This window comes from Lissotriton vulgaris, unplaced genomic scaffold (genome assembly GCF_964263255.1).
Source record: "Lissotriton vulgaris unplaced genomic scaffold, aLisVul1.2 SCAFFOLD_3873, whole genome shotgun sequence".
NCBI lineage: Eukaryota > Metazoa > Chordata > Amphibia > Caudata > Salamandridae > Lissotriton > Lissotriton vulgaris.
In genome coordinates, this window is record NW_028243894.1 from 109,733 (window position 1) to 136,061 (window position 26,329).

At 45.5% G+C, this 26,329-nt stretch overlaps 1 protein-coding gene across 1 annotated transcript; it reads right to left on the reverse strand.

The window, feature by feature from the left end:
• Positions 1-22,187: 22,187 nt before the first annotated feature.
• Positions 22,188-25,255, reverse strand: LOC147668209 (uncharacterized). Its single transcript, XM_086948701.1, is given in 2 exon segments — positions 22,188-24,127; positions 24,130-25,255. Coding segments are annotated over 2 exon segments (3,066 nt in total).
• Between the last annotated feature and the right edge of the window lie 1,074 nt (positions 25,256-26,329).

Sequence of the window (26,329 nt, forward strand, 5' to 3'; positions counted from 1 at the left end):
AAAGTAAAAGGCATGCTCAATGTCACTTATTCCAAACGGGTATTTCAAGATGTGCCCTAGCGTTACCCTCCTCGGCATGGTGTCATATTCGGTCAATTCAGTTAGTTTGGACCACTATGACAGACTGAGATAGTGCCTCATCTAGACCCCTTGGTTTTCGGTGTTTTTACATATTGATTAGGGGGTGTAAACCTAGGCCAGGTCTTTAAATACACTCAGACCCTCTCTCTACTAGTATGTTGTGGTATTATTTATTATAGCCATACAAGGGCATACATTGGGAATATCGAAATAGGGTCCTAGATAGAAATACAACACCCACTCCACGATCTAATGTCAATCATTACTAAAACTAAACAATAGTAAACATATAACGATGCATGTGTGTTTTCCAACCCACCCCAAAATACATAAATCGCATTTGAAATGGTATATGATAAATACACGAAAATGAGTGTTGGTACTGTACGCTTTTCAAGCAGTGGTATCATTCAGTTAAAAATTCATATATCAGCTGAATGAATTGCGAAATTTACACATGATATGGCTCTGAATAAAGAAAAGAAGGTCGAGACAATTCCATCACATATTTATACAGATTCTGTACATATACTAGAGGCTGAGGTAAAATTTTGTCTCTAGAGTTCCTAAAATAGAAGCTCTGTTCTCTAAGAATTGTTCTACTTTAAGCAGAGTATATGTGCCAGAAAAAGGTAAATATTTTGGAAGTGAAAAAAATAATAATTTCGCTTTCGGGGGAAAAATAGTTCCAATTGTTTTCAGTAGCTGTGTTTATCAAAAACTGAAGGCCGAATTCAGAGTTCAGGGAACGCTGTGTGCTCGTTGCTTTAAAAGTTATTCTCGTTGTTCAGGGGAGAACATCATATCAGACAGACTCGCAAAAAATTGGTCTACAACATTAGGTGAAAGTTCGACCGAGTTTGAAAATGCCGAAACAGTGCATGTGTGAGAATGATTGCTATCATCGATGTCAGGATCAGCAATGCTCACAGAAGGTTGTACCTGTGTGATGCTGCTCTCATCTCGTACTTCACTGCCACATACTCGTAGTGGTGAACTCTCAACGAATGCCGTCATCAGAATGGGTAGCCGCTGGGGACAACACGATGCATGAGCCGTTACAGGACCTAGCAAGGTATCTGTATCCATTGGTACCGTTGATGGTAGTGTAAGACAGACGTCCAACACGCATTCTTCTCCGCATAGCATACATCGAAGCACAGGTAAGATGCAATTTTGTCAGATTGGTCTGAATGAAAAAAAACAGGTCATATTCAGATCGCTTAGCCGGGCTAATCCAAGGACTTTAGTGATGCGGTCCCGATAGCGTATAGCTAGGATCGTTGCTGGAGTCTTGTCTGCGGCTTGGCTTGCCATATCGAAGCAGAAGGATCAAAAATAAAATTCCTGCTACGAGTCCCAAAAGTAGAGGTAGGCCGCCAAAGACAGAATGGACAAATTTAGAAAAGATGCCCAGAACTGTTTCAAAGGGTGTTAACAGTCCCGAAAAAATTGTCTTAAATATATGTGTGATGCCACTGGTATCTGACATGTTTAAGATTTGGCTTAACATTTCTATGAAAGGCACAGGGCAATTTGTTAATAGGGAATGTATCTCTGCCGTTGTCCTTGCAGCTTGCAGATCATACGTTTCTTTGGACGAGGTCGAAGGCACAGTTGTCTGTAAAAGAATAGACTTCATTCTGCTTAAAGTATCAATTCGAATAGAAGAGATATTCAAATAAGGCCATATTGCTGCCTCCATGTCTGGAGTGCTGTTTGGATACAATACTTGCAAACAGCAAGTGACCATGGAACTAACGCTCACGAGGTAGGCTTTTCCTGGCACCATGCCACAACAGCTGTGGTCATTTATTAGAACATAGCTGCCGTTGGAGTGCCGTGCAGGTGACATGAACGGTTATTCGAAGACCCTTCGCAGGCCCCATGCAAGTTAATACCTTGACACAGAAGTGTACCGCTTAATGATTTTTTACAATTGTTACCACTAAGAAATACCTCCTTTTTCTTTTTACTATAACATTTGTGTGTATAAGGTAATTTCCATGTTGACTTGATGTACCCTTTACCCAACCTTTCATACTGGCCCGCTGGTATATACTCTTGGCAATATTTAAACTGGAAAGTTGTTATCGGAATTGTAATTATTCCGTGTATTATCCATTCAATGACCGGTCTTTCTGACATTGTCAATGGTAATCTCCCAAGTTTTTCAATGCTCAGAATCGTATAGTCTGCTCCTTTTTGTGCCAAACTGATTTGTTTATCAGTAAGGTTAAAGATAGAGAATAATGACATTGTGTTGATTAAATGCCATGGCACGTAGCCTGAACGCAGATTTTGCAACGTCCAGCCAAGCTGTACAATAGAACGTAATTGGGACTGACCATGTTGTAACATTAGCAAGTCCTGCTCTATTATATCAATAGCAGATGATACAATACTGTCCAGTGAATATATTCTGGAGGACAGTCTTTAACCCATTGTCCACAACAGAAAGTGATTTTTCCAAATTAATACTATCAATTTCTCGTATTTTCTCTTCTGTTTCAATTTGCGTTACTTTCCAAGCCACTATGAAACGTTTTTGACGCTGTTTGCGTGGTCCCAGTATGAAATCACGCAAGTCAGCACCGTCTTTAAGTAAAGTCAAATGTTGCTTAATTTCTGCCAGTGTGGATTTTTGTAGCCATTCGAGGCATAGTTTCCCTATACTGTATGTTGTAACTATCCCTGGATGTTGTCTCTGGGAGTATCTAGGGTCTGGCCTGGTCATTTTGAACCCCTGTGTTTTGTTCAGGAATCTATCTTGACAGTTATTTATGTCTGTGGGCCAGAACAACCATTTTTTCCAATCAGGATGTGTTCTGTTTTGGTATAAAATATGGGATACGTCTATCTTCACATCTGTAGTGCTAATACGGTCAGGTGTGGGCTTCGGAATAGACGGTTTGTTTAAGTCTTTTATCTTAGCTAGGCCAAGACAAGTAGTCTATTGAATGGTGTCATTCAAGAATATCAGTTGTTCTGGGATCATGCAGGCTCTAAATAATGCTTCTAAACCTTGGACCTGCCATTCTTTTGTACCCCAGATGGTTTTTGTTTCAATGTTGTTTTTCCAGAATTCAGAACCAAATGTAGTCATTTTTTCATAAAATGTTTCAGAATAAATCAATTTAGTATTTGTCAACATTATTTTCATTCCTGTCTTATTTAACATTTTAAAATAAAACGTTTCTGCATCACTTGTGTTAAACCCTGAGAAGTATGGGAATTTCTCATAAAATGTTTTTGAGCTGCTTTTAGGCGGTGTTGCACAATGTTCCCATTGGTTATAATTAAAAACATTTCTAGGTTGAGCAGTTTTATGCATATAGTGATGACCAAAAGGATTATAGCAATACATTTCTTCATAATTTGATGAACCCTGTAAATAATCATGTTCTGTAAATTTTGCTGACATTACTAAATCTGACATCATATTAATGTTTTCAAAGTCCCAATCATCAGAGAAAGTACATGGTTTTACAAAGTCACTTAATGAAACATTGAATTGGTGTGGATATTTCAAGAGCTCAATCGGGCCATACATTTCGTAATCTGTTTTGTCCCATGCTACCCCACCGGGTATTTGATTGGCTGTGATGTTCACTGATGACAGTTCTCTTTTCTCGATGTGAGATGACTTGAGACTTTAGGACCAAGTTGATGTTCTGACTTGCTGTGTCCATTGTACTGTATTTTCCTTCAATGAATTTTCCCAAACATAGAACCATGATGAGCCAAAGCAGGAGGAAAAGTACACCTAACACAATCCAAAATTCAATCCGTGGTGAAATCAGATAGGTTTATTTTAGTTGATGAAAGAGTTCAGTTACTTTGTCTTTGAAATTTTTTGTTGCTTGCGTTTCTTCAGGCTCTCTTGGATCTTCAGAAAAGTCATCGAAATTGATGAAGTAGCCAGATGCAGTTCTGTCAATTGTTGGAATTGCTTCCGAATATTCATTTGCTTTTGGATTTTTCTTTGTTTCATTAGCATAGTTCGAGGCTACATCGTTGTAGACTGGTGTTTCTTGACAAACTGTTGCAATTTGGGTTTTAAGAGGCACAAGTTCCATGGCTTTATTGCATAGTCCTTTATTTATTCACGGCAGGTTTATCAAATGTGATTAGTCTCTCAGTTTGAACCTCTTGGATTAGCAAATTGTGGTACTCTATTTCTTGGGAGTCCACTGGGCCTACTACTTATTATTGGCTACATGATTGTGGTTTTACCAGGTCGATGGCTACAACTCGGTTCTCCTTTTTACCAGCAAGGGGCGGTAGTACAACTGATCTCGTTCCGATGACAGCTAAGACAGGTATACTGCTTTTCTGTAAGAAGGCCCATATTCCTTCTTCACCGCAATCTTCTCTCTGACCAGATCCCCAATCTTTGGAATCCAGACCGGTCTTGCTGGGACAGGTGGTTTTTCTTCAGTGGCTGTTGGCTGTTGCTTTAACTTTGTTGCTCAGGTTTCGTCTTGTTTCATTTAAGTCCTGTAAAACAGCCAAACAGTCTTTGATATCAAAGCATTTTTCTTCTACCACTGAAGTGTGACTATCAAGATCCTGAATGTGCATTCTAGTACCGAACAATAGTTCGTATGGACTGAGACCTTTCAGAGAATTTCTTGGCAGATTATTAAGACTACGTTGGATACTTGTTAAATGTTGGACCCACCCATCACCCGAACCGAATACCCTCGCCGTTATAGATTGCTTTATGTCCCGTTTTTTTCTTTCCACAACCGCATTTCCCTCAGGATGGAATGGACAAGAGTACCTCAATGCAATGCCCATGCTGGCCATGACCTCCTTGTAAGCCCTAGAGTTATACGCAGGACCCTGGTCAGGATGTAGCATGCCAATTGCGTATGTGCCAATAAAGACTCGCAAATCTTTTATAACAGTTCTGGCGTCAGCCGAGCGCTGGTGTCTACATTTTAAGTGAATCTAGTCTTAAATATTATGGGGACGCATTTCTCCTGCTGGATTTTTGCGTATCGATAGCCTGATGCTTTCTAATAAAAGGGTCCTGGCAATACTCCGGTCGGTTCACAACTGCGATCTCTGTTGCAGTTTGGACAGCTCATTGCAAATCTGTAATGTTGCAGGCTCATCCCCAGCCACCAGTATTCTGATTGTAATTCTTTTAGAGATTCCTTGATCTCTTGGTGCCTTAGAGCCAATCCCTGTGTGCTGCTTCAATCAAGAAGACTCTCCTGTTCGTGTTTGGAATTACTCTATCCCCCACTCCAGGGATTTGAGCAAAAGGAACGGAGTTTGCATCTATTATGTATGTATTATTGAGTGGATAGTTCACAGGTAATGCTGCATAGTCGCCTTTCAAAGACGCTTTTACCGCCAGCATCGTTTCCCCGTCTATGTATTTTTCTGAATGCTTTTTTGTGGCTACGGAAGCCGGTTGCACCGCTTCTGCCGTGGCTCTGAGGGCCAATGAATTCTCTGCAACGTGAACGCCATCACGTTGATGACTCAGTGTATGTATCACGTGAGTCTTTTGTAGTTCTTTCTGCAAAAGAACTACTTGTTCCCAAAGCTTCTTATGCTTTATTGTGGCACCTGTGTCATCTTTGTAATCGTTTTGACCCAGTTCTGCAAGTCATTATTGTAAGACCTGACGCAGAAATGCGAATCGCACACTATTAGTGTGGGGAATTCGCGATCGGCATTTTCAAGTGCCATCTTTAAAGATCTAATTTCAGCTCGCTGAGTTAAGCAGTTTCTGAGTGATTCAGTTTTGATGACTATTGGTCTGAATTTACCAAAGCGCCAGCGACCCTTAACAATCGCGCACGCTGCGTTGTAGGATTTTTTCTCTACATCGTAGTGTTGTGCAAATCTGTCCATGTAGATTACACATGTGTACTGTTCGAGAGGCAGAATTTCGTCGATTGGCAGAGGATATTCTTCATATTCTAGATTTTTCATTTTCGGGTCTAAATAGTATTTCACGTCTTCCTCAGCAAGAGAATTTTCCCATTGTATCCATTTCGGATCTAATGCCACAGCAGTCAAATTGCATGGACTTATTGAAGCCTCAAGGGCTGATTCTGATGTTAAAACAGTTAATCTTCGGCCTTGTGCTTGGGCTCTTACTTTTTGCTACAGCAGTTTGAACTGCTATTAGAATTTTTTCAATAGAACTGAATTTCTTTTTTTTTTTTATTATTGCAACTCAGAAAAAAAAAATATTTTCAGCAATGCAATAGCATACACATGAATCAGTCAGCGATACAGGATTTATCATTGCATGAAAAAAAAGAAAACAATCATTATAATGCAAAACAGAATACATGAGAGGTTTATATATCCTGAAGTATTGCAGGTAATAAAAGGATAATTCTAGTTGAAGATAAATAGAGGAGTAAGAATAAGAAGAAAGAAAAGACATTTAGGGCGAGGGAACAGGTTTCATCAGGAAAATGGCCATCAGAGACCGAGAGGTCCCCAGATCCTTTCCAGCCTCAATGTTGACTTCGGACCCCTTAGTCTAGCTAGGGAAGATTCCATACTAAATATTTCATTTAACAAAGCCCACCACTCAGCAATTAACGGAGGGTTAGGGGAAATCCAATCACGTGCGATTGTAAGTTTGGCGCAGGACAGCAAGATGGTGATAATATCCTAATGTGGAGAGTTAATTATATTAATATCCAATAGGACTGAGGAAGCTGTAAGTGATAAGAGGCAATTCATTTTTTAATTAATTACCTTACCCAGAATACTCCAGAACTCCAATAGCATTGGATATAAGTACAACATGTGTACCAAGTCCGCTGCTGCCAGAGCGCACTTACGGCATTTAGTTCGTTCATTTTTATTTGATGGGTTTCCAGCCCATTTAGAGATTCTTTCTGGAGTGTGATAGAGCATGCAAGTTGTTCTAAATTTTTGCAGTCTTAAACTAGATGAAGAAACGGCATTGTTAATATTGCACAATGAGTTGTTAATTATCGCCGTTGTGATGTTACTATCCAGAATCTTGCTCCATTTTTCTGCAATTTTATTGCATTCAGTATTTTTATAGGTATTAAGGCATTTATAGCCAGCGCTAATTAACCCCTTTTTTATATAAATAAATACAGTCCCAAAAATCCGTATCCGAGCTATTAAAAAGTTTCATCTTTCGTATAAGGAAGTCATGTATCTGTATGTATTTATATCTCATGCAGTCGATGGCTTTATAAAGAAGATTTAATGTATCAAAGCTCGGGAATCCCTGTGCTCCATATAAGTCTCCTAAGGTCCTTATGCCAATTGATGACCAGGTGTTTATTGCACCAGTACTAAAGATTTCCGGAAGTCCCGGATTGCCCCACAGTGATAATTTAGGATGGAAAAAAGAAGTATGACGAAAGTCCAAGATGTTCCGCCATATTTTAACTAAATCCCTAGCGGTCTTAAACCTGACCCTTTTGAAGTAATTGGGATCGTTCACCCTCCAGAGAAACATATTTGAGTCCATGTCTAACATAAAAGTATAAAAATAAAATTGATTGTCTTCATCTATCAGGTTAATTAGACATTGAAGACGTTCAATGAATGTTGACCAAAAATATAGCTTAAAGTCCGGAAAGTTTAATCCCCCTACATCCAAAGGCCCTTTTAACAGAGCCATTGAGCGCCTATCTTTAGGATAGCTCCATATAAAGCTGCTAAATAAGCCGTCCAATTTTTTGAAAAAACAATTATTGAGAGCTAAAGGGATAGAACAAAATAAATATAAGAATTTTGGCAGTATGACCATTCGTATCAGATTGATTCTGCCTATCATGTTTAGAGGGATCTTGTGCCATTTTTTTAGTAGTATACCCTTAGTTTTGAGTAGGGCTTCATAATTTATTTTGATTATACTCTTTATATTAGAAATTTGAACCCCTAGATAAGTTGCAGTCTGGCATAGACCTACAGTTGGCACCACTGGTTTATAGTTCGATACAATTTGAGTTTTATTTAAATTCAATTTATACCCGGAGATCTCTCCGAATCGATTGGCCTCCTCTATGATACCCTTCATTGCTTCTGTAATATCAGTGGAATAAATAGCAATATCGTCGGCATAGGCCATAATTTTTAATGTGTGAGGGCCAAACTCGAATCAATCAATCAATCAAGATATTTATAGAGCGCACTACTCACCCGTAGGGTCTCAAGGCGCTAGGGGGGGGGGGGTGCCGCTACTGCTCGAACAGCCAGGTCTTGAGCTTCTTCCTGAAGGAAGGGTGGTCTTGGGTCAGGCGCAGGTCGGGAGGGAGGGAGTTCCAGGTCTTGGCGGCCAGGTAGTAGAAGGACCTTCCTCCTGTTGTCGCTCTTCGGATGCGGGGGACGGCGGCGAGGGCGTGGCTGGTTGATCTGAGGTGGCGCTTGGGAGCGTAGAAGTTGATTCGGTTGTTGAGGTAGCTCGGGCCTTGATCGTGTAGGGCTTTGTGTGCGTGGGTGAGGAGACGGAAGGTGCTTCTTTTGTTGACGGGGAGCCAGTGCAGGTCTTTCAGATGTCCGGAGATGTGGCTGTTTCGTGGGATGTCGAGGATGAGTCTGGCTGAGGCGTTCTGGATCCGCTGGAGTCTCTTCTGGAGCTTGGCGGTGGTTCCGGCGTAGAGGGCGTTGCCGTAGTCCAGTCGGCTGGTGACGAGGGCCTGGGTGACAGTCTTCCTGGTCTCGGTGGGGATCCACCAGAAGATCTTCCGTAGCATGCGTAGGATGTTGAAGCATGACGAGGAGACGGCGTTGACTTGTCTGGTCATGGAGAGGGAGGAGTCCAGGATGAAGCCCAGGTTGCGTGCGTGGTCCGTCGGTTTGGGTGCGTTGCCCAGGGCGGGGGGCCACCAGGAGTCGTCCCAGGCGGAGGGCGAGGAGCCCAGGATGAGGACCTCCGTCTTGTCCGAGTTCAGTTTCAGGCGGCTGGTCGTCATCCACTCGGCTACATCTCTCATCCCTTCGTGCAGGTTGGCTCTGGCGGCGGCGGGGTCGTTGGTCAGGGAGAGGATCAGCTGGGTGTCGGCGTAGGAGATTATGTTGAGGTTGTGTTGGCGTGCGATGGCCGCGAGGGGGCTCATGTAGACGTTGAAGAGGGTGGGACTCAACGAGGATCCTTGAGGGACGCCGCAGATGACTTCGGTGGCCTCTGACTTGTACGGTGGTAGGCGGACTCTCTGTGTTCTTCCGACGAGGAAGGAGGTGATCCATTCCAGTGCCTTCTCCTGGATTCCGACATTGCCGAGGCGCTGCACTAGGGTGCGGTGGCAGACAGTGTCGAATGCCGCGGAGAGGTCCAGGAGGATGAGGGCCGCTGTTTCTCCATTGTCCATCATGGTTCGGATGTCATCGGTGGCAGCGATGAGGGCGGTCTCGGTGCTGTGGTTGGCTCGGAAGCCAGACTGTGAGGGGTCGAGGGATCCATTCGTCTCGAGGAAGGCGGCCAGCTGTTTGTTGACGGTCTTTTCGATGACTTTGGCCGGGAACGGGAGGAGCGAGATGGGGCGGTAATTCTTGAGTTCGGTGGGGTCCGCTGTAGGTTTCTTGAGTAGAGCGCTGAGTTCTGCGTGCTTCCAGCTCTCCGGGAAGGTGGCGGTGTCGAAGGAGGTGTTGATAATGTCCCGCAGGTGGAGTGCGATGACAGCGTCGGCCTTGTTGAAGACGTGGTGAGGGCAGGGGTCGGTCGGAGATCCGGAGTGGACGGAGTTCATTGTGCGGATGGTGTCTTCGGTGCTGATCGGGTTCCAGGCGCGGAGGGTGGTGGTGGGTGGCGTTGCTGCGGTTGTGGCGTGCGTTGGTTGGATGCTGAAGCTGTTGTGTATGTCCGCGATCTTGTTGTGGAAGTAGGAGGCGAGGGAGTTGCAGAGGTCTTGCGACGGGGTGATGTCGTTGTTTCCGGCGTTCGGGTTGGAGAGCTCTTTCACGATGTTGAAGAGTTCCTTGCAGTTGTGTGCGTTGTTGTCCAGCCGGTCCTTGTATGTATTTTTCTTTGTGGCGCGGATCAGTTGGTGGTGTTTCCGGGTGGCAAGCTTGAGGGTGTTCATGTTGTCCATTGTTGGTTCCCTTCTCCATACTTTCTCGAGGGCTCGGCAGTTCTTCTTGGAGCTCTTGAGTTCGTCGGTGAACCATGGGGTTTTTCTGCTGCTGGGTCTGTTGGGCGGGGTCCTCAGAGGGGCGAGTTCGTCCGCGCAGTTGCTGATCCACTTCGTGAGGTTGTCGGCGGCCTGGCTGGGGTTCGCTGAGCCGGCAGGGGGGTGCTGGCTCAGGGAGGCGGTGAGCTGATCGGCTGTGATCTTGCTCCAGCTTCTTCGGGCAACCTGTTGCTGGTGGTGGTGGATCGTCGTTCTTTTGAAGGTAAAGTGGACGCAGCTGTGGTCCGTCCAGTGGAGTCCTGTTGCGTGGCTGAAGGCGATGTCTTTGCTGGATGAGAAGACGGCGTCGAGTGTGTGTCCGGCGAGGTGGGTGGGGGTGGGCACCAGCTGTTTGAATCCGAGGTTGGCGAGGTTGTCGAGCAGGGTGATGGTGTTGCGGTCGCTGTTGTTCTCCAGGTGGAAGTTGAGGTCCCCCAGGAGGATGTAGTCGGCGGAGGGGAGGGCATGCGGGCTGATGAAGTCGGCGATGTCCTCGCTGAATCGTGTGCGTGGTCCCGGGGGTCGGTAGATCAGGGTGCCTCTGAGGGTGGTCTTCGGGTCGGTGTGGATCTGGAAGTGCAGGTGTTCGGCGGTGGATAGGGTGTCGTCGGTGTTGGTCGTGATGCGGATGGTGTCTCTGTGGATGATGGCGATGCCTCCTCCCATCTGGTTGGCGGTGCGGTCCCTTCGGGTGATCTTGTAGCCCTCTGGGATGGCGATGGCGATGTCGGGCGCTGAGGAGGCGTTCATCCAGGTCTCTGTGAGGAAGGCGACGTCGGGGGCTGTGGTGTCGAGGAGGTTCCAGAGTTCGATGGCGTGTCTGTGGACGGAGCGGGTGTTGAGCAGGATGCACTTGAGGTGGTTGCTGCTGGTGTTCGGCTTGGTCGGTGCTGGTGTAGTGCAGGTCTGGATGCAGGTGAACTTGCAGGCGTGGCAGCTGAAGGGTCCGTGGGTGTGCTTCGGGGCGGCTCGGTGACATCCCGGGATGCCGCTGGTGTTGAATGCGAGGAGTTCGGCGGCGTTGTAGGTTCGTCGGGTCGGCTTCCGTCGGTGGGGGCCAGGGGTCCTGGCGCTGGGCGCGGTCCAGGTGCGGACGGGCGCAGACGGGCTTACCTTTGGCGCGCCTTCGGCGCACAATCGGCGCGCCCGCTGCGCGTCAACGCTGCGCGTTCGCACGGTCGCCATATATGGCGAAGTGCGCGGGTGGGCGGAGCAGCTGGGAGGCGGGAGCGGGGAGGGTACAGAAGGCAAAGTGGGCGGGGTTATCGGCGTTGGCGGGAACCGGGGAGCGGGGAGGGGGGACGAAGGGGCTAAGGCACAAGCACAAACAGAAGGCAAAAAAGCAGGTTAAAGGGGGACAGGCTACAAAAAACACTAAACAGCAGCAATGACGACGGGGGCAGGCAAAAAACACTAAACAGCAGCAATGACGACGGGGGCAGGCAAAAAACACTAAACAGCAGCAATGACGACGGGGGCAGGTCGCGGACCGCGCCGCTAGAGGCAGGGGGCGTGGTCACGCGTCCGGAGCTCGGCTAGCGAGGCAGCAGTCAGGGAACACGCACACAGCAGCTGGTGGCCGTGCGGCGCGGGGGTGTCCTAGGGCTAGGTCACACTCACCTGCGCCGCACGGTCGCCATATATGGCCAAGTGCGCGGGTGGGCGGAGCAGCTGGGAGGCGGGAGCGGGGAGGGTACAGAAGGCAAAGTGGGCGGGGTTATCGGCGTTGGCGGGAACCGGGGAGCGGGGACGAAGGGGCTAAGGCACAAGCACAAACAGAAGGCAAAAAAGCAGGTTAAAGGGGGACAGGCTACAAAAAACACTAAACAGCAGCAATGACGACGGGGGCAGGCAAAAAACACTAAACAGCAGCAATGACGACGGGGGCAGGTCGCGGACCGCGCCGCTAGAGGCAGGGGGCGTGGTCACGCGTCCGGAGCTCTGCTAGCGTGGCAGCAGGCAGCAGTCAGGGAACACGCACACAGCAGCTGGTGGCCGTGCGGCGCGGGGGTGTCCTAGGGCTAGGTCCCTCGAAAGGAGGGATATGGGGTTGAGATTTTAAAGCAAATAGAAATGGTTCCATTGACAAGGCAAATAATAATGGTGAGAGGGGGCATCCTTGTCGGGTGCCCCTAGCTATTGAAAATGGAGTTGATGTAATACTGGCATAGCTAATTTTAGCTGTAGGATTATCATATAAAGATTGAGTCCATTTCATAAATTTGCCATTAAAACCCAAATTAGACATTACCTGCCAAAGATATCCCCACCCCACTCGGTCAAAAGCTTTTTCTGCGTCCAGCAAAATCATGCCGAGTGGGGTGGATTCCTTGTCTGCAATATCAAAGGCAGTTATTACCATGTTAATGTGTGCCGTAGTATCTCTGCCCATTACAAAACCGTGCTGATGCGGGCTGACAATTTTTGGTATATACGGGGCCAGCCGAGTGGCCAGTACCTTAGCAAATATTTTAGCATCAGCATTAACTAATGAAATAGGGCGGTAAGAGCCGCAATTATCAGGTGGTTTCCCATTTTTCAAAAAGAACACAAGATTAACCCTATTCCAGGAGCAGAGTGCCTTCCCGTGGTCCCCAATGTAATTACTAACTTGTTGGAGTAGGGAATCAATTCGTCAGAGCATAATTTATAAATCTCAATTGGTATTGTCTTCACCAGAGGCTTTTCCGGATGGTAAAGAGGATATCGCTTGTCTGATCTCCTGTTGGCTAATATTATTAGACAGGTGTTCCAAATCAAGGGGTTCAAATGTTCCTACATAATAATCCAGATATTTTTGAATAGCTGCCGAGGTGGGGCATACTTCTGGTGTATACAGCTTTTCATAAAACAGCGAGAATTGCTCTAGGATTTGAGATGGTTGGTCACATATTAAATTATTAGGGCCGCTAATGTATTTTATCCGAGTACTAGCCTTTTCATCTGCTATTTTATAGGCCAACAGCTTCCCTACCTTGTCTCCGCTTTCATACTGCGAGAAACGTGTTTTATGTAGTTTTAAACAGCTCTTTTCCCAGAAAATCGTTTTAAGTCTTGCCTTCAAACACCCTAATTGTAGCCCTAATGTAGTCACATTTTCGGGACACGAGCGGATAGCATCAGCTAGTTGAAGTTCTACATTCATAATATCGTTTTGTCTCTCCTTCGACGCTCAGTGTTTTGTTGATATAGAAACTGCTGCGTGAACCCGCGAATACTCCCTTACAGGCATCCCATACAATGAGGCAAGTGGTAGAATTAATATTAAGCTCAATAAAGTCTAGAATGTGCAGTTTAAGTTGGGAGATAAATAGAGTATTTGAGCACAAATGCCTGGGGAAGGAAAATGCTTGGGGCGCTGCGCGGTTCTCTTTAGTATCGCAAGAGAATAAAATAGGGTTGTGGTCAGAGTTTATTCGTGGACAAAGTTCTATAGTACTGTCTTTCAGCAGGTTATCTGTTGTCCAAACCATATCAATCAGTGTACAGTGTAGGAAGGTAGGTCCCTGGTTATGGTTGCCCCCAACTTTTTGCCTGGTGTTTTGCTGGTTTTCTGACTTAGTTGACCTGGGGCCCTGCTATTCAGGACCCCAGGCCCACTGCTCTCTCTGTAAAATGGATTCCATGTACCTTAGGTACATATCTAATTGGATACTGAGTCACCTTATCAGTCCCTGTACAGTATACCTTAGGTATCCAGGGCATAGGTGTACCCAGGGCCTACCAGGGGCTGAAGCATGTATTATGCCACCCCTGGCAGGCCATCCAAATCTGACACAACTGGCTGCTTGACAGCTGGGGCAAGGTGGTGTACACACCCTTTGCTGTAGATATAGTATTCCTATATCTAACCCTAAAAAGGACACATATATTCCTATCAGTCACTCCTATGGCAGGCCTTATCAATCCTGAAGGCAGAGTGCTTGGAATAATGTGAAATGGTGCTCTGGCATGAGCTGAGCCCGTTTGCAGCTTGCGGAACCAAGTCCTAATAGCTGTTCCATGATAACGCTATACCATATACTCTTAAGTGCATTATGTACCTCGCGGTCATATGCTAACTTTGGTATAGCATTATCAAAACATGTCGAGTAAGGTGTCATACGAATTGGAATACTAACCCCTCGCCAATTCTGGCGACGGGGTTAGCATTCCACCCTTCTAGAGCGGCACGACATGTATGTAACTGAACCCCGGTTAAAGTTGAACATAGCCTCAGCTCCACAAAATGGATGCTGCCACCGAGACACAAGTCTGCCCTCCTGCTGCTGGGAGTCCTTCCAGCGAGGAGAGCTTGGACAGAGGGTTTCCTGTCAGGGGCGGTGCTAGCACCATCCCAGACAGGGTTTTGTGTATCCCAGGTAGGCATGGCTTTAGAGGAAGGTGACTGCAAGTGGCACCCCGGTGCTCACTGTGCATAGGCCGGCTCAAACCAGTTCTGGGGGCACACCAGCCCCTGAGCTGGGGAGAGACCGGACAAAGGAGAGGGGTGTAACCACCCCCCTCCTGGTCCCACCCATGGGCAGGACCTAGTCGCGTACCAGCCCCTTTCTTTAGAATAAAGGTGGGAGCGGGGACCCTTCCAGATTAGATCATCTTTGAATCCTGAAACTACTTTCCACGAAAGGAACTCTCGACTTCTTCTCAAGATTTCTCCCTTGTGACTAAGGAGTAGTCACCCTGCATCAGCAGGCACCAACTAAGTACCTTGCGGTTTGCTGCACGTCCTTCCTCCGGGATCAGACCGACCAGCACGACGAGACCCAGACTCCCTGCCCTCTCTGACCTCTACCTACCTCTACAGCACAGCTGAGAACCGTGGGTGCGACGAGACCAGAGGACCCGGCGACCATCAGAACCAGCACGACACTGACCCAGCACGACCGCCGAGGGACCCTCGAGTGGGTGCACTGGGGTAAGAGAAGCCCCAATCCCAAGCAGCACGAGCACCGAAGTTCAGCCCCCCAGCATCCTCCAGATCTGTGTGGGGCCCTTTTGCTTCTGCGCTGCTTGCCACGTTGTCCGGTCACTTGCCCGTTGGCTAGTGACCCTCCAGACGACGTCCTACGTTGATTTCACCGCTGGTCTAGCTCCTCTAGACTGGCCCTGGTCTCCTCTTGAAGGGGAACTTCCTCGGACCCTCCTGGTCCAATCCAGATGCCATTTTGTGTCACCACGTGGGCTTGCCTTAGCCAAGGCTTGTTGCCTCCCTCACCGGGTCCAGCATCGCCAGCAGCAGACATCCGACGTGGGACAGCTCACAGACCTCCAGCCTGGTCGACATCCTCGCCCTGGTCCGTGCAGCAGCAGAATCCAGTGTCACCTCTTCACCTGGCTGAGTGACCTCGTCCGGTGCCAACCTGGTGCCCACCTAAGCACTGGCTAGTGATTCAGAACTTGGTCCCCTCTGCTTACAGGTATCCTTCTTCACTGATCCAGTCCTTGGATCAGCCCGGAACATCTTCACTGGTCGCCTGCCAGCAACTTCCACTTCAGGCTCCTGGTCCGTCAACGAGGATTCCCGACGACACTTGAACCCTATGCAGCCGCAGCCCCTGGGCTAGGTAAACCGAGTACCACGGTGCTCCAGCGTAGATCCACTCTCTAAGTGTCTAGATCCACTTTCGTTTTTGACCTACCTAGTCGGGTTCGCCCGAGAACACTAACTTTGCATTTACTAGCATCCATAGACTTTGTCCCGCATTACGCGTGAGAGTTCCCACTCTGCACACGACGTCCCCAAGGCCCCTGCTTCTAATCTAAGGGTTCAGCAGTGTAGGCCCAGCAGTTCTAAAGCCTCTGAGAGTAGTACTTACCTGCTAGTAATTTCGCATTCCACTTATGTAGTATATGGTTTTCCGTGCCCCTCGGGCATTTGTGTAAATTGTGCGACTTTCAGTATTTCTTTAAGAGCTTTGTATTGTACTTAGCACCCTGACTCATAAAGAGTCCAGGGTTGTTGTGTTCTAAATAAATATCCTTTTATTTTCATAACAGCTTGTGTCCTTTCACTTGGTGTTCAAGGGGTATATGTGATGGTAAAACAGCTGGCTTAACACGCCCTCTAGAGTTTAGCCTTAGACTGCTCTTGTCCATGCTACTAGGATAGCTGGTCTATAAGGTTGACTTACAACCAATCATCAATAAGGGTTGTTTGGACTGATACAAAGTGCTCACTAGAATAGTGAACATTATATATCAGGCCAACTTCTCACAACAGAGCCTATGGGGAGCGGAATAATATGTGTAACCGAGCACATTGGGGCATGCACTGCGCCAAGCATCCTTGATATTATGAATACGGCCAAGATCTAATATGGCGGCGCGGGTTCTCCGCATTCGTTGGAATGAGTTATGCTTAATAGTGTCAATCTGATAGTTCATTATACAGTTAAAATCACCCATGATAACTAATTCCCCTTTCCACTGTAGTAATTCCATATTTAATTGATCGAAAATAAATGACTCAGAGTTTGAACCATAAATCACACAGAGAACCAGTTTGCATTTTCCGACTAATATTTGCGCTAAAGCCCATCTGCCATTCTTATCACAAGCAGTTCTACATATCTCAATCTTAAAGCGTTTGTCTTTTAGGAAAGTGACCCCTCTTATTGAAGCATTAAAAGTGGAACAAATAATCACATCATGTAAAACCTGAGTCGGGTCGGGGACAATCGATATTTGCCCGGCGGTATTGCCTCTGTGACCCTCGAATTATTTAGTAAATGAAGAGGCAGGCGCTGGAGACTGGAAAGCAGGAAACAAGGTTTTATTCTCTCCGGAGGAGAACACAGCAAAACAGACAGCAGGTATCGTTCTGAGGTGCTCTAACTTATGTTTGAGGCCTGGCCCCTTATATACAGGGTTTGCGGTTTTTATTACAGTTTACATACTCATGACAAAGCTTTGATGTACGGAAAGACATTCCCGGAACCCCCCCCCCCTCCGGGCCCGTTCCCACACACATTTACAGTAGAGGTCCCCACCCTGGTCACAACAGGTGATGAGTATCGCGCAGCTGGATATTCCGTCAATTCATGGAATGCGGGGTTCGATCGGATCTCATGGGGTGGGGGCTTTGATCAACCCGGGGATCCTTTGATGGGGGAAGCTTTCTATTGTACGGGGAGGGGCAAGGAATAGTATCGGCAGAGCTGGGTGTCGGCCTGGGAACGAGGAAGACAAACGGGCACACGGGGAAAAAGGGGTTTGCATCAAAGGGCCGGGGATCATAAAAGGGAAGAAGGGAGGTGTTGCGCTGGGAACAGGATGAGGGCCTGAGGCAGAGCAGCGCTGAAGAGGGGTTTATGATTCAAGACAGGTGCAAGCAGGGGGGTTGATCAGCGTGCAGGCTTGGTGAGGGCGAAGGGCTATGTCAGGGGCCAGCGGCATGCAAAAGGGTTTGTTCGGCTCAGGGCATCTTAAAATGGCGGGTGCGCACGACAAAAGTGTGGCATCAGGGGAAGAGGCAAGATGGCGCAGATAATGTTCACCAAACCGTACTAATTTTCCACAATCATAGCCCAATTGGCCAAGTAACTTCCTGTCTTTGTAGGCTATGTGTGTCTCAGACAAAAAAACTAAATTCGGGTCATGGAGGGCTAATTCTTCTCGGACAAGTCTTCTCTTATTTCTGCTGTTTAAACCTGCAACATTCCATGCAAGACATTTTATGCGCGCCATTTTAAAAAAAGAGATCAAATAAATCTTGTCATTCCGCAAGGCTGAAGTGTATAATAAAATGTTTTTGAAGTGAAACCATAATTTCGCTATCTGAGTTGCTTTTCCCATAGTATACTGCTCCCCCCCACCAACCCCCCCCAACCCCCCCAAATCCCCAACCCCTCCCCCCTCACGGGAAGGAGCCCCCCCCCCCGAACACTAGCTGCCGCTAGAATGGCAGCCAACCTGAGGAGCAGCCAGTGGTTCCTCCCCTAGCCCCACCCGAACAAAAAGACTCTACATGTGTCTAAAAAAAAAAGAAAACTAGTGCGTGATTCAATGATAGAGAAAAAAAAAACTATTCATAAATGGATACTTGAGTCTAGAATATTATATTACGAGATCACTTATAGTTCTCTAAGTTTAGGAAAGTGACGCGAGGAAGCTCTCTGCTTCCTTTACATCTGTAAAGAAGTGAGTATGGCCATTTTTGATTATCTTGAGGCGGGCGGGCTCCTGTAGGAAAGCTTGTCCACCATGTGACTTAAACGGATCTATAAGTTTACGTAATTGCCATCTCCTGTCCATGGTAGCCTTGCTAAGGTCCAATTTGACTAAAAAAGATAAATTCCCTACTGAGACTGGTAGATTCGGTCTAGCTTTGAATGATACTGCCTGCCTTAACAGATAGTTACCAAAGTGGATAAGGAAAGGGCGAGGAAATTGGTTATCCTTGTTCCTCTGAACCAATGGTAGCCGGTGGACTCTCTGAAGTTGGGAGTCCCAATCCCAATTAACGAGATCCGTGAAGGCTTTCTGGAGTAAGTCCACCATGAATGCCCTCGGATCCTCCCCTTCAACCCCCTCTGGGATACCGAAGAGCCTTAGATTAGATCGCCGTTGGCGATTCTCCAAGTCCTCAACTTTCAATTGAAGGGCCAAAAGCTGGGATTCATGTTCGCTAACCTTAGCATCAATTCTAGCTGAGCCCTCTTCCACCTGAACCACTCGCTGTTGCAAACCCTCTATTTCCTGGACTATCCCCCCCATCTTAGATGTAATCTCGAGCATAGCACTCTGGAGTTTGATGTTATCATCTTGCAGCTGTAAGAAATGTTCTTGCGCTTCTTTCCTGTGTCCAGTCAAAGTCTGTAAGATGATGTCCAGTGGGGAGTCGTGTGATTCTATCTCTGACTCTGAGAATTCATTAAGAGTGGTTATGCACTGAGGGATTGTGGAGATAGTTGTCGGCAGAATCGTAGGTGATTTTATCCAGACAGGAGAGCTATTAGCAGTAGTCATATTAGCCATAGAGGTGCTATTAGGCAAGGTCTCAATCGTTGTAGAAGCCAGTGTGAGGTCTTTCTCTCCGGGGACCGGGTCATGGGCCCAGTCAGGTCAGTTACGCTCGTTAATCCAGTTTCTCCAACTGAGAGCAGTCTAGAAATACTTGCTGTATTAACTAAATCCTCCGGAGATAATGCAAGAAGGTCAGTACCATCAGGATCGTAAGGGCTTGTACCAGAGAGCGTGAGTGTCATATTTTTCACCAGCCCCTTAGCTTGAATCCATTTCCTAAGAGGGCTTTTCTCAGCCAGGAGGTTTTTCCTTGTGAGTGGGTTTAAACTTACTACCAAGCCCATGGTTTTCGCCTTCTTGCCCCTTATTTTAGACTTAGACTTAGCCTTGTCCCTCCTGTTCGAAAGGTATTTCCCTGTGTCTGAGGGAGAGCCGGTCATTGTTAAGTCCTCTAATTCATCATTAGATATTTCACCTTCTACTGTACCCTCCGCAATACCCTCTAAACCTGCCAACTCCTCCATTGTGCATAGTTCCCCATTCAGAGAGTTATTTGCCTCCGCGCTAGCGGCTAGTGAATCAACGCCGGACCCCCTCTCTAAGGGGAGATCTTCCATGGAAAAGTCAACTGAGTGGGCTCCCGTAGTGTAGTGTAGTTCCTATTATCCCAATAGGCTCTGCGCATTGGAATAATACCTTCAATAGTAAAGGCCTAGACCAGACGTTAACTAGGTCTACTACTGTCGATATTAGACTTAAAGTTTTGGGTTTGCCAGCTAGCTCAGAGTTCACTAGAAACTTTCTCGAATGTTCAGGAAGGACTTAACTTCCCTGATTAGACAAGAAGGGATTTAGTTTCTGGCAACCATAGAACATGACAACTTTGCTCTCCCCTAATCAAGAGAAAATCTCGAGAGTCGTGTGAACAAAAGGCAATTTATTTTACTCAGTCAGTACGTGCATTCTTAGTCTCATCAGATTGTAGAGAAAAGGAAGAGACGGGCGTGTTCAATAAAAAGGTGTTATTTATTGATCAGTCTCTTTTCTCATACATGAGAAATGGATCAATATTATTGCAATACTTAAAGTTAAGTAGAGTGCATACATTAAAAGCAGAAGTATAAAATAATACTGTAAAAACATTGATATGGTTTCTGAGCCATAAGATGTTTAAAATGAATAAAATATATTACATACACATATACATTTGACTAAACGTACTCAACTGGTGTTTCTAAATACGCCTACCCCGTGTACCTGACCTAAGCCTAATACGTGGGCGGGAATAGAAAGTTACAGTTTAAGTTAAGTTTGTTTTTGCCAAGTGAATAACTAAAGAATTCTCTGTGAGGGGTTATTCAGTTCTGTACCTGGAAGTTAGGATGAATGAGGAATGGTATCTCTTTCTCTGGTCTCGATATTCCAGGCTGCCTGCGAGGGCTACCCGGAAGCGCCGGTGCTGGGTTTCTCGGCAGGAGAAAGCAGCTTCTCGTTCTCAGCGCGTCAGGAAGGCAGGGCTGCTGCCAGCGGGGTCTGCTCTGCTCTGGGCTTCGGCAAGTATGGCTGCTCCGTCTCGTCACCACGCGTGTGTTTGCATAGGGCAAGATCGGTAATATTTATACCTTTAAGGTGCCGAGATTGACGTAAGGATGGACATAGATACGTCAATAAGGATGTCATACGACTTGCTCGTTAGCACATTCTTTTGCTGAAGTTCTCTGTGAAATCAAAACAATGGCCGCACGGTTTTTCCAGGTTGTCATAGGTTTGATTTGTTATGAGAACTCCGTATGCCTTATCAGGGGCTGGAGGAATATCGCTTGTCTAATTAGATCGCAAGCGTTATGACCTAATCAGATAACACGTTCCTGTGCCGTAGTGTGACTGCGTCAGATAACGGTATCTGCATCAGGGGGGTTTTCCGCCTCATGGGCTGACTGCTAGTTAACTTGTTGGTTAGTTTAACCAGAATAGGGTCAGGAATAGGGGGATCGATTCAGAACCTATAGGAATACATCACACCCACTCCACGCTAACTATGGTCATATTTACTAATCTATGCATCGTATAACATAGTACAACTTACTATAGAGTATAGTGTATACCTTACCACCCCAAAATACATAAATGCATTTTGAAATTTTCAAATATACGGAAAAATTGCAGTCATATGTATTGTATGCACTTAAGCTGTGAATAAATGCTAAAGTAATCACGCATTTGTATACATTATTGCTATTTGGTATATGAGAAATTACACATGAAATGGCTCTTAATACAGAAAAAAAGTTCGAGACCATTCCATCACAGAATAAAATATTTATGAACATACCAGCGGGCAGCTAATGTCTATAAAGTATCTAAAAATAGAAATCTTAGTTCTCTAGGAATAGTTTCTTACTTTAAGCAGAAGATAAGTGTCCCAAAAAATTGAAAAAATAATTTGGGGCTGCTGAAAGAGTTGCTGTCCGTGAACTGGAGTGAAAATAGTTCATGTGACTTTATTTTTTTTAAGTTGAAGGCCGAATTCAGGGAACGCCGTGTGCGAGTTTGCTCAAAAGTCTCTATTTCTGCTCTGGTGAGAACATCATATCGTTTAGGCTTTCGAAAAAACTGTCAACAGTTTCCTGGGAAAGTTCCACTAACTCGGAAATAGGTGTAATCATGCATTCGTGCGCATGATTGTCTCCATTGACATTCTGATTCGCATTGCTGACAGAAGGTTGTACCTGATCGATGCTGCTTTCATCTTGAACTTCACTACCCATCAATCGTAGTGGTGAAGCTTCCACGAATGCCGTCATCAGGATTGGTAGCCTTTGAGGGCAGCACAAAGCATGAACCTTTATTGGGCTCAACAATGTTTCTGCATCCATTGGCGCATCCGATTGTAGCGTCAGACAGGTGTCTAACACACATTCTTCTCCGCATAGCAGACACCTTAATACAGGTAAAGCGCATCTTTGCCACATTGGTCGAAATGATAGAAACCAAGTCATGTTCAGGTCTCTAAGCCGGGAGAGTCCCAGGATTTTTGATATCCGGTCCCGGTATCCAATGGCTAGGATTGTTTCTTCCCTTGTCGCAAGAGTTTTGTCTGTGACATGGGTTGCCATAACGAAAAATAAGGACTAAGAATAGGATTCCTGCAATTAGTCCCAGGATCTGGGGAAGTCCGCCAAAAATCGAATGGACGAAATCTGGAAAAATACCCAGTATGGCTTTGAATGGTGTTAATGCCATCGAAAATACTGTCTTAAATACCTTTGAGACCCCAGTGGTATCAGAAATATTTAAGATTTCATTAAGGATTTCCGCGAAATGTATGGGGGAATTAGTTGATAACAATGAATGTATCTCTGCAGTCGTCCTTGCGACTTGTAGATCATACGTTTCTTTTGATGACGTGAGCCTTGTAGGCGTCTGAAGAAGCACTGTTTTCATTCTGCTTAAAGTATCTATTCGAATAGAAGTAATTTTCAAATTGGGCCATGCCCTTGCCTCCCTGTCTGGAAAGGAGCTGGGGAACAATGAGCGTCCACAGCACTTGACCTTCGCAGTCGTAGTTACGAGATAAGGAGTCCCGGGCATAAGACTACAACATCTGCGATCTACAATTAGAATGTAACTCCCATTATAGAGTCTTTGAAAGAATGGTTCTATCTCTGTTGCAGGTGTGCCTTGCTGGTGACATGAAAGGTTGTATGAATTCCCTTCACAGGCTCCATGCAAACTAATTCCGTTACACAGAAGCGTGCCGCTTAGTGACATCGCACAATTATGGCCACTAAGAAACACTTTCTGTCCTTTATTACTGACACATGCATGTGAATAGGGCAGGTTCCATGTTGTTTTAATGTACCCCTTTCCCAATTTCTCGTACATGCCAGCCTGTATATATTTTTGGCAGTATTGAAACCTGAAGGTTGAGATTGGAATATTTATGATTCCATGTATTATCCATTCACTGACAGGTCGTTCTGACATTGTCACTGGTAATCTTTCGAGTTTTTCATTGCTCAAGATTGTATAATCAGCACCCTTTTGTGCCATACTGATTTGTCTATCAGTAAGGTTAAAGATTTGGAATAGTGACGTTGTGTTGATTAAACGCCAAGGCACATAGCCTGAACGCAGATTTTGTAACGTCCAGCCAAGCTGTACAATAGAACGCAATTGCGACTGACCGTGTTGTAGCAACAGTAAGTCCTGCGATAATATGTCGATTGCTGAAGACACAATGCTGTCCAAAGAATAAATTCTGGAGGACAGAGTCATTAACCCATTGTCCACTACAGAAAGTGATTTTTCCAAATTAATACGGTCAATTTCCCGTATTCTCTCTGCTGCTTCAATTTGAGTAACCTTCCAGGCCTCATTGTATGCTGCATATACAGAGGCTGCTATGAAACGCTGTTGACGCTGTTTGCGTGGTCCCATTATGAAATCACGCAAGTCGGCACCATCAGTAAGTAAAGTTAGGTGTTGCTTAATTTCTGCCAGTGTGGAAGTTTGAAGCCATTGAAGGCACAATTTGCCCACACTGTAGGTGGTTATTATCCCTGGGTGATGTCTTTGGGGATATCTAGGGTCTGGCCTGGTCATTTTGAACCCCTGTGTTTTATTCAGGAATCTGTCTTGACAGTTATTAGTATCTGTGGGCCAGATCAACCATTGTTTCCAATCAGGATGTGTTCTGTTTTGGTTTAATATATGGTTTAAGTCTATCTCTTCATCTGTATCAGAGCTATTGCTAAACATTGTTGGCTTTGGAATAGACGGTTTATTTAGGTCTTTGATTTTGGCTAAGCCAAGACAGGTGGTTTGTTGAATAGTATCATTTAAAAATATCATTTGTTCTGGGATCATGCAGGCTCTAAATAGTGATTCTATACCCTGTACTTGCCATTCTTTTGTACCCCAAACACTTTTCAATTCAACATTTTGTCCCAATAATCAAAACCAAAAGTATTCATTTGTTCGAAGAATGAATCTGAATATATCAATTTTGTGTTGGTTATCATGGTCTTTGTCCCTGTCTTGTTTGACAATTTAAAATAAAATGTTTCAGCATTGCTTGTGTTAAAACCTGAAAAGTATGAATATTTGTCATAAACGGTTCTTGAGCTCCCTTTTGGAGGTGTAGCACAATGTTCCCATTGATTATAATTTAAAACATTTCTAGGTTGTGCAGATCTATGTAGAAAATGGTTACCATAGTGGTTATAGCAATACATACTATCATAATTTGTAGAACCCTGCAAATAATCATGTTTGGTAAATTTAGCAGACATTACTAAGTCAGACATCATATTATTAATGCTTTCGAAGTCCCAATCATCAGCAAATGAGCTCGGTTTCACAAAGTCACTCAAGGAGATCTTAATTTGGTGTGGATATTTCAGGATCTCGACCGGACCATAAATTTCATAGTCAGTGTTGTCCCATGCTACCCCACCCGGTATAGGATTGGCTGTGAAGTTGGCTGAAGAAAGTTCTCTTTTCTCGACGTGTGAAGATGTGTGTGGTTTGAGGATCAAGTTGATTTTCTGACTTGCTGTGTCCATTTTAGCATATTTTCCCTCAATGAAGCGTCCCAAAGTAAGTACCATGATGAGCCAAAGTATGAGGCTAAATGCACCAAAACCCACCCAAAATTCAATCCATGGGGAAATCAGATACGTTTCTTTCAGTTGTTTCAAAAGTTCTTTAGCTTTGTCTTTAAAGGTTTCTGATGATGGCTGTGTCTTTGATTCACTGAAGCCTTCAGAGGAATCATCGAAGTTTATGAAGTAGCCGGATGCAGTTCTGTCAATTGTTCCAATTGCTTCAGGATTTCTGTTTCTTGCATTTTCACTTGGTACTTCATTATAGATTGGTGTGTCTCTGCTAAATGTTTTTATTTGGGTTTTCAGAGGTCTAAGTTCCATTGCATTGTTGCATAGTCCTTGTTGTTCTTCTGTAGGCGTTTCGAATGTGATGAGCCTCTTTGATAGGACCTCTGTACTGGTAGCAAACCTTGGTGTTCTGCTACTCATTGGGAGTCCACTTGGCCTACTGTTTGTTATCGGCCACATGATTGTGGTTTTACCAGGTCGATGGATACAACTCGGTTCTCCTTTTTACCAGCAAGTGGCGGTAGTACAACTGATCTTGTCCCGTTGACAGACAAGACAGGAACTGCTTTTCTGTAAGAAGGCCCAAATTCCTTCTTTACCGCGATCTTCTCCCTGACTAGATCCCCGACTTTTGGAATCCAGACAGGTCTTGCTGGGACAGGTGGTGGTTCTTCAGTGGTTGTTGGCTGTTGTTTCAACTTTATGTTGCTCAGGTCTTTTCTTGTTTTGTTTAAGTCCTGCAAAATAGCCAAACGGTCTTTGATATCAAAGCTTTTTTCTTTCACCACTGAAGTCTGACTGTCAAGGTCAGAGATTAACATCCTAGTTCCGAATAATAATTCGTACGGACTGAATCCCTTCAGAGAATTTCTTGGCAAGTTATTTAGACTACGTTGGACACTTATTAGATGTTTGACCCACCCAGTTCCCGAACCTAATACCTTTGCCGTTATAGATTGCTTTATGTCACGGTTTTTTCTTTCAACAATTCTGTTCCCCTCAGGGTGAAATGGACAAGAGTACCGCAAATTCACGCCCATGCCGACCATGGCCTCCTTATAAGCTCTAGAGCTAAAAGCAGGTCCGTGGTCCGAATGCAGCATGCCAATTGCGTATGTGCCGATAAAGACTCGCAAATCTTTTATAACAGTTCTGGCGTCAGCCGTTCGCTGGGGCCACATCCATATGAATCTCGTGCATGAGTCCACTGCGACCAAGATATATTTATAGTTACCATCCCTTTGTAAGGGACCGCAGTGGTCCAGATAAACACAGGCTAATGGTTTATCCGAGATTAGAAGGGGCGTCTGGGCTGGACGTCTCACCGTTGATACTTTCATTTTTTGACATATTTCACATTCTAGAACATAGTTCCTTGTTTGTCTTCTCATTTGTGGCCACCAGTATCTCTGCTTTAATAATGATACTGTAGCTGAGACGCCAGCATGTATAGAAGCAAGCCCTTCGTGTGCCGCTATTATTAGTCCTAACCTATGTTCCGTGTTTGGAATTGCCCTATCCCCCACTCCAGGG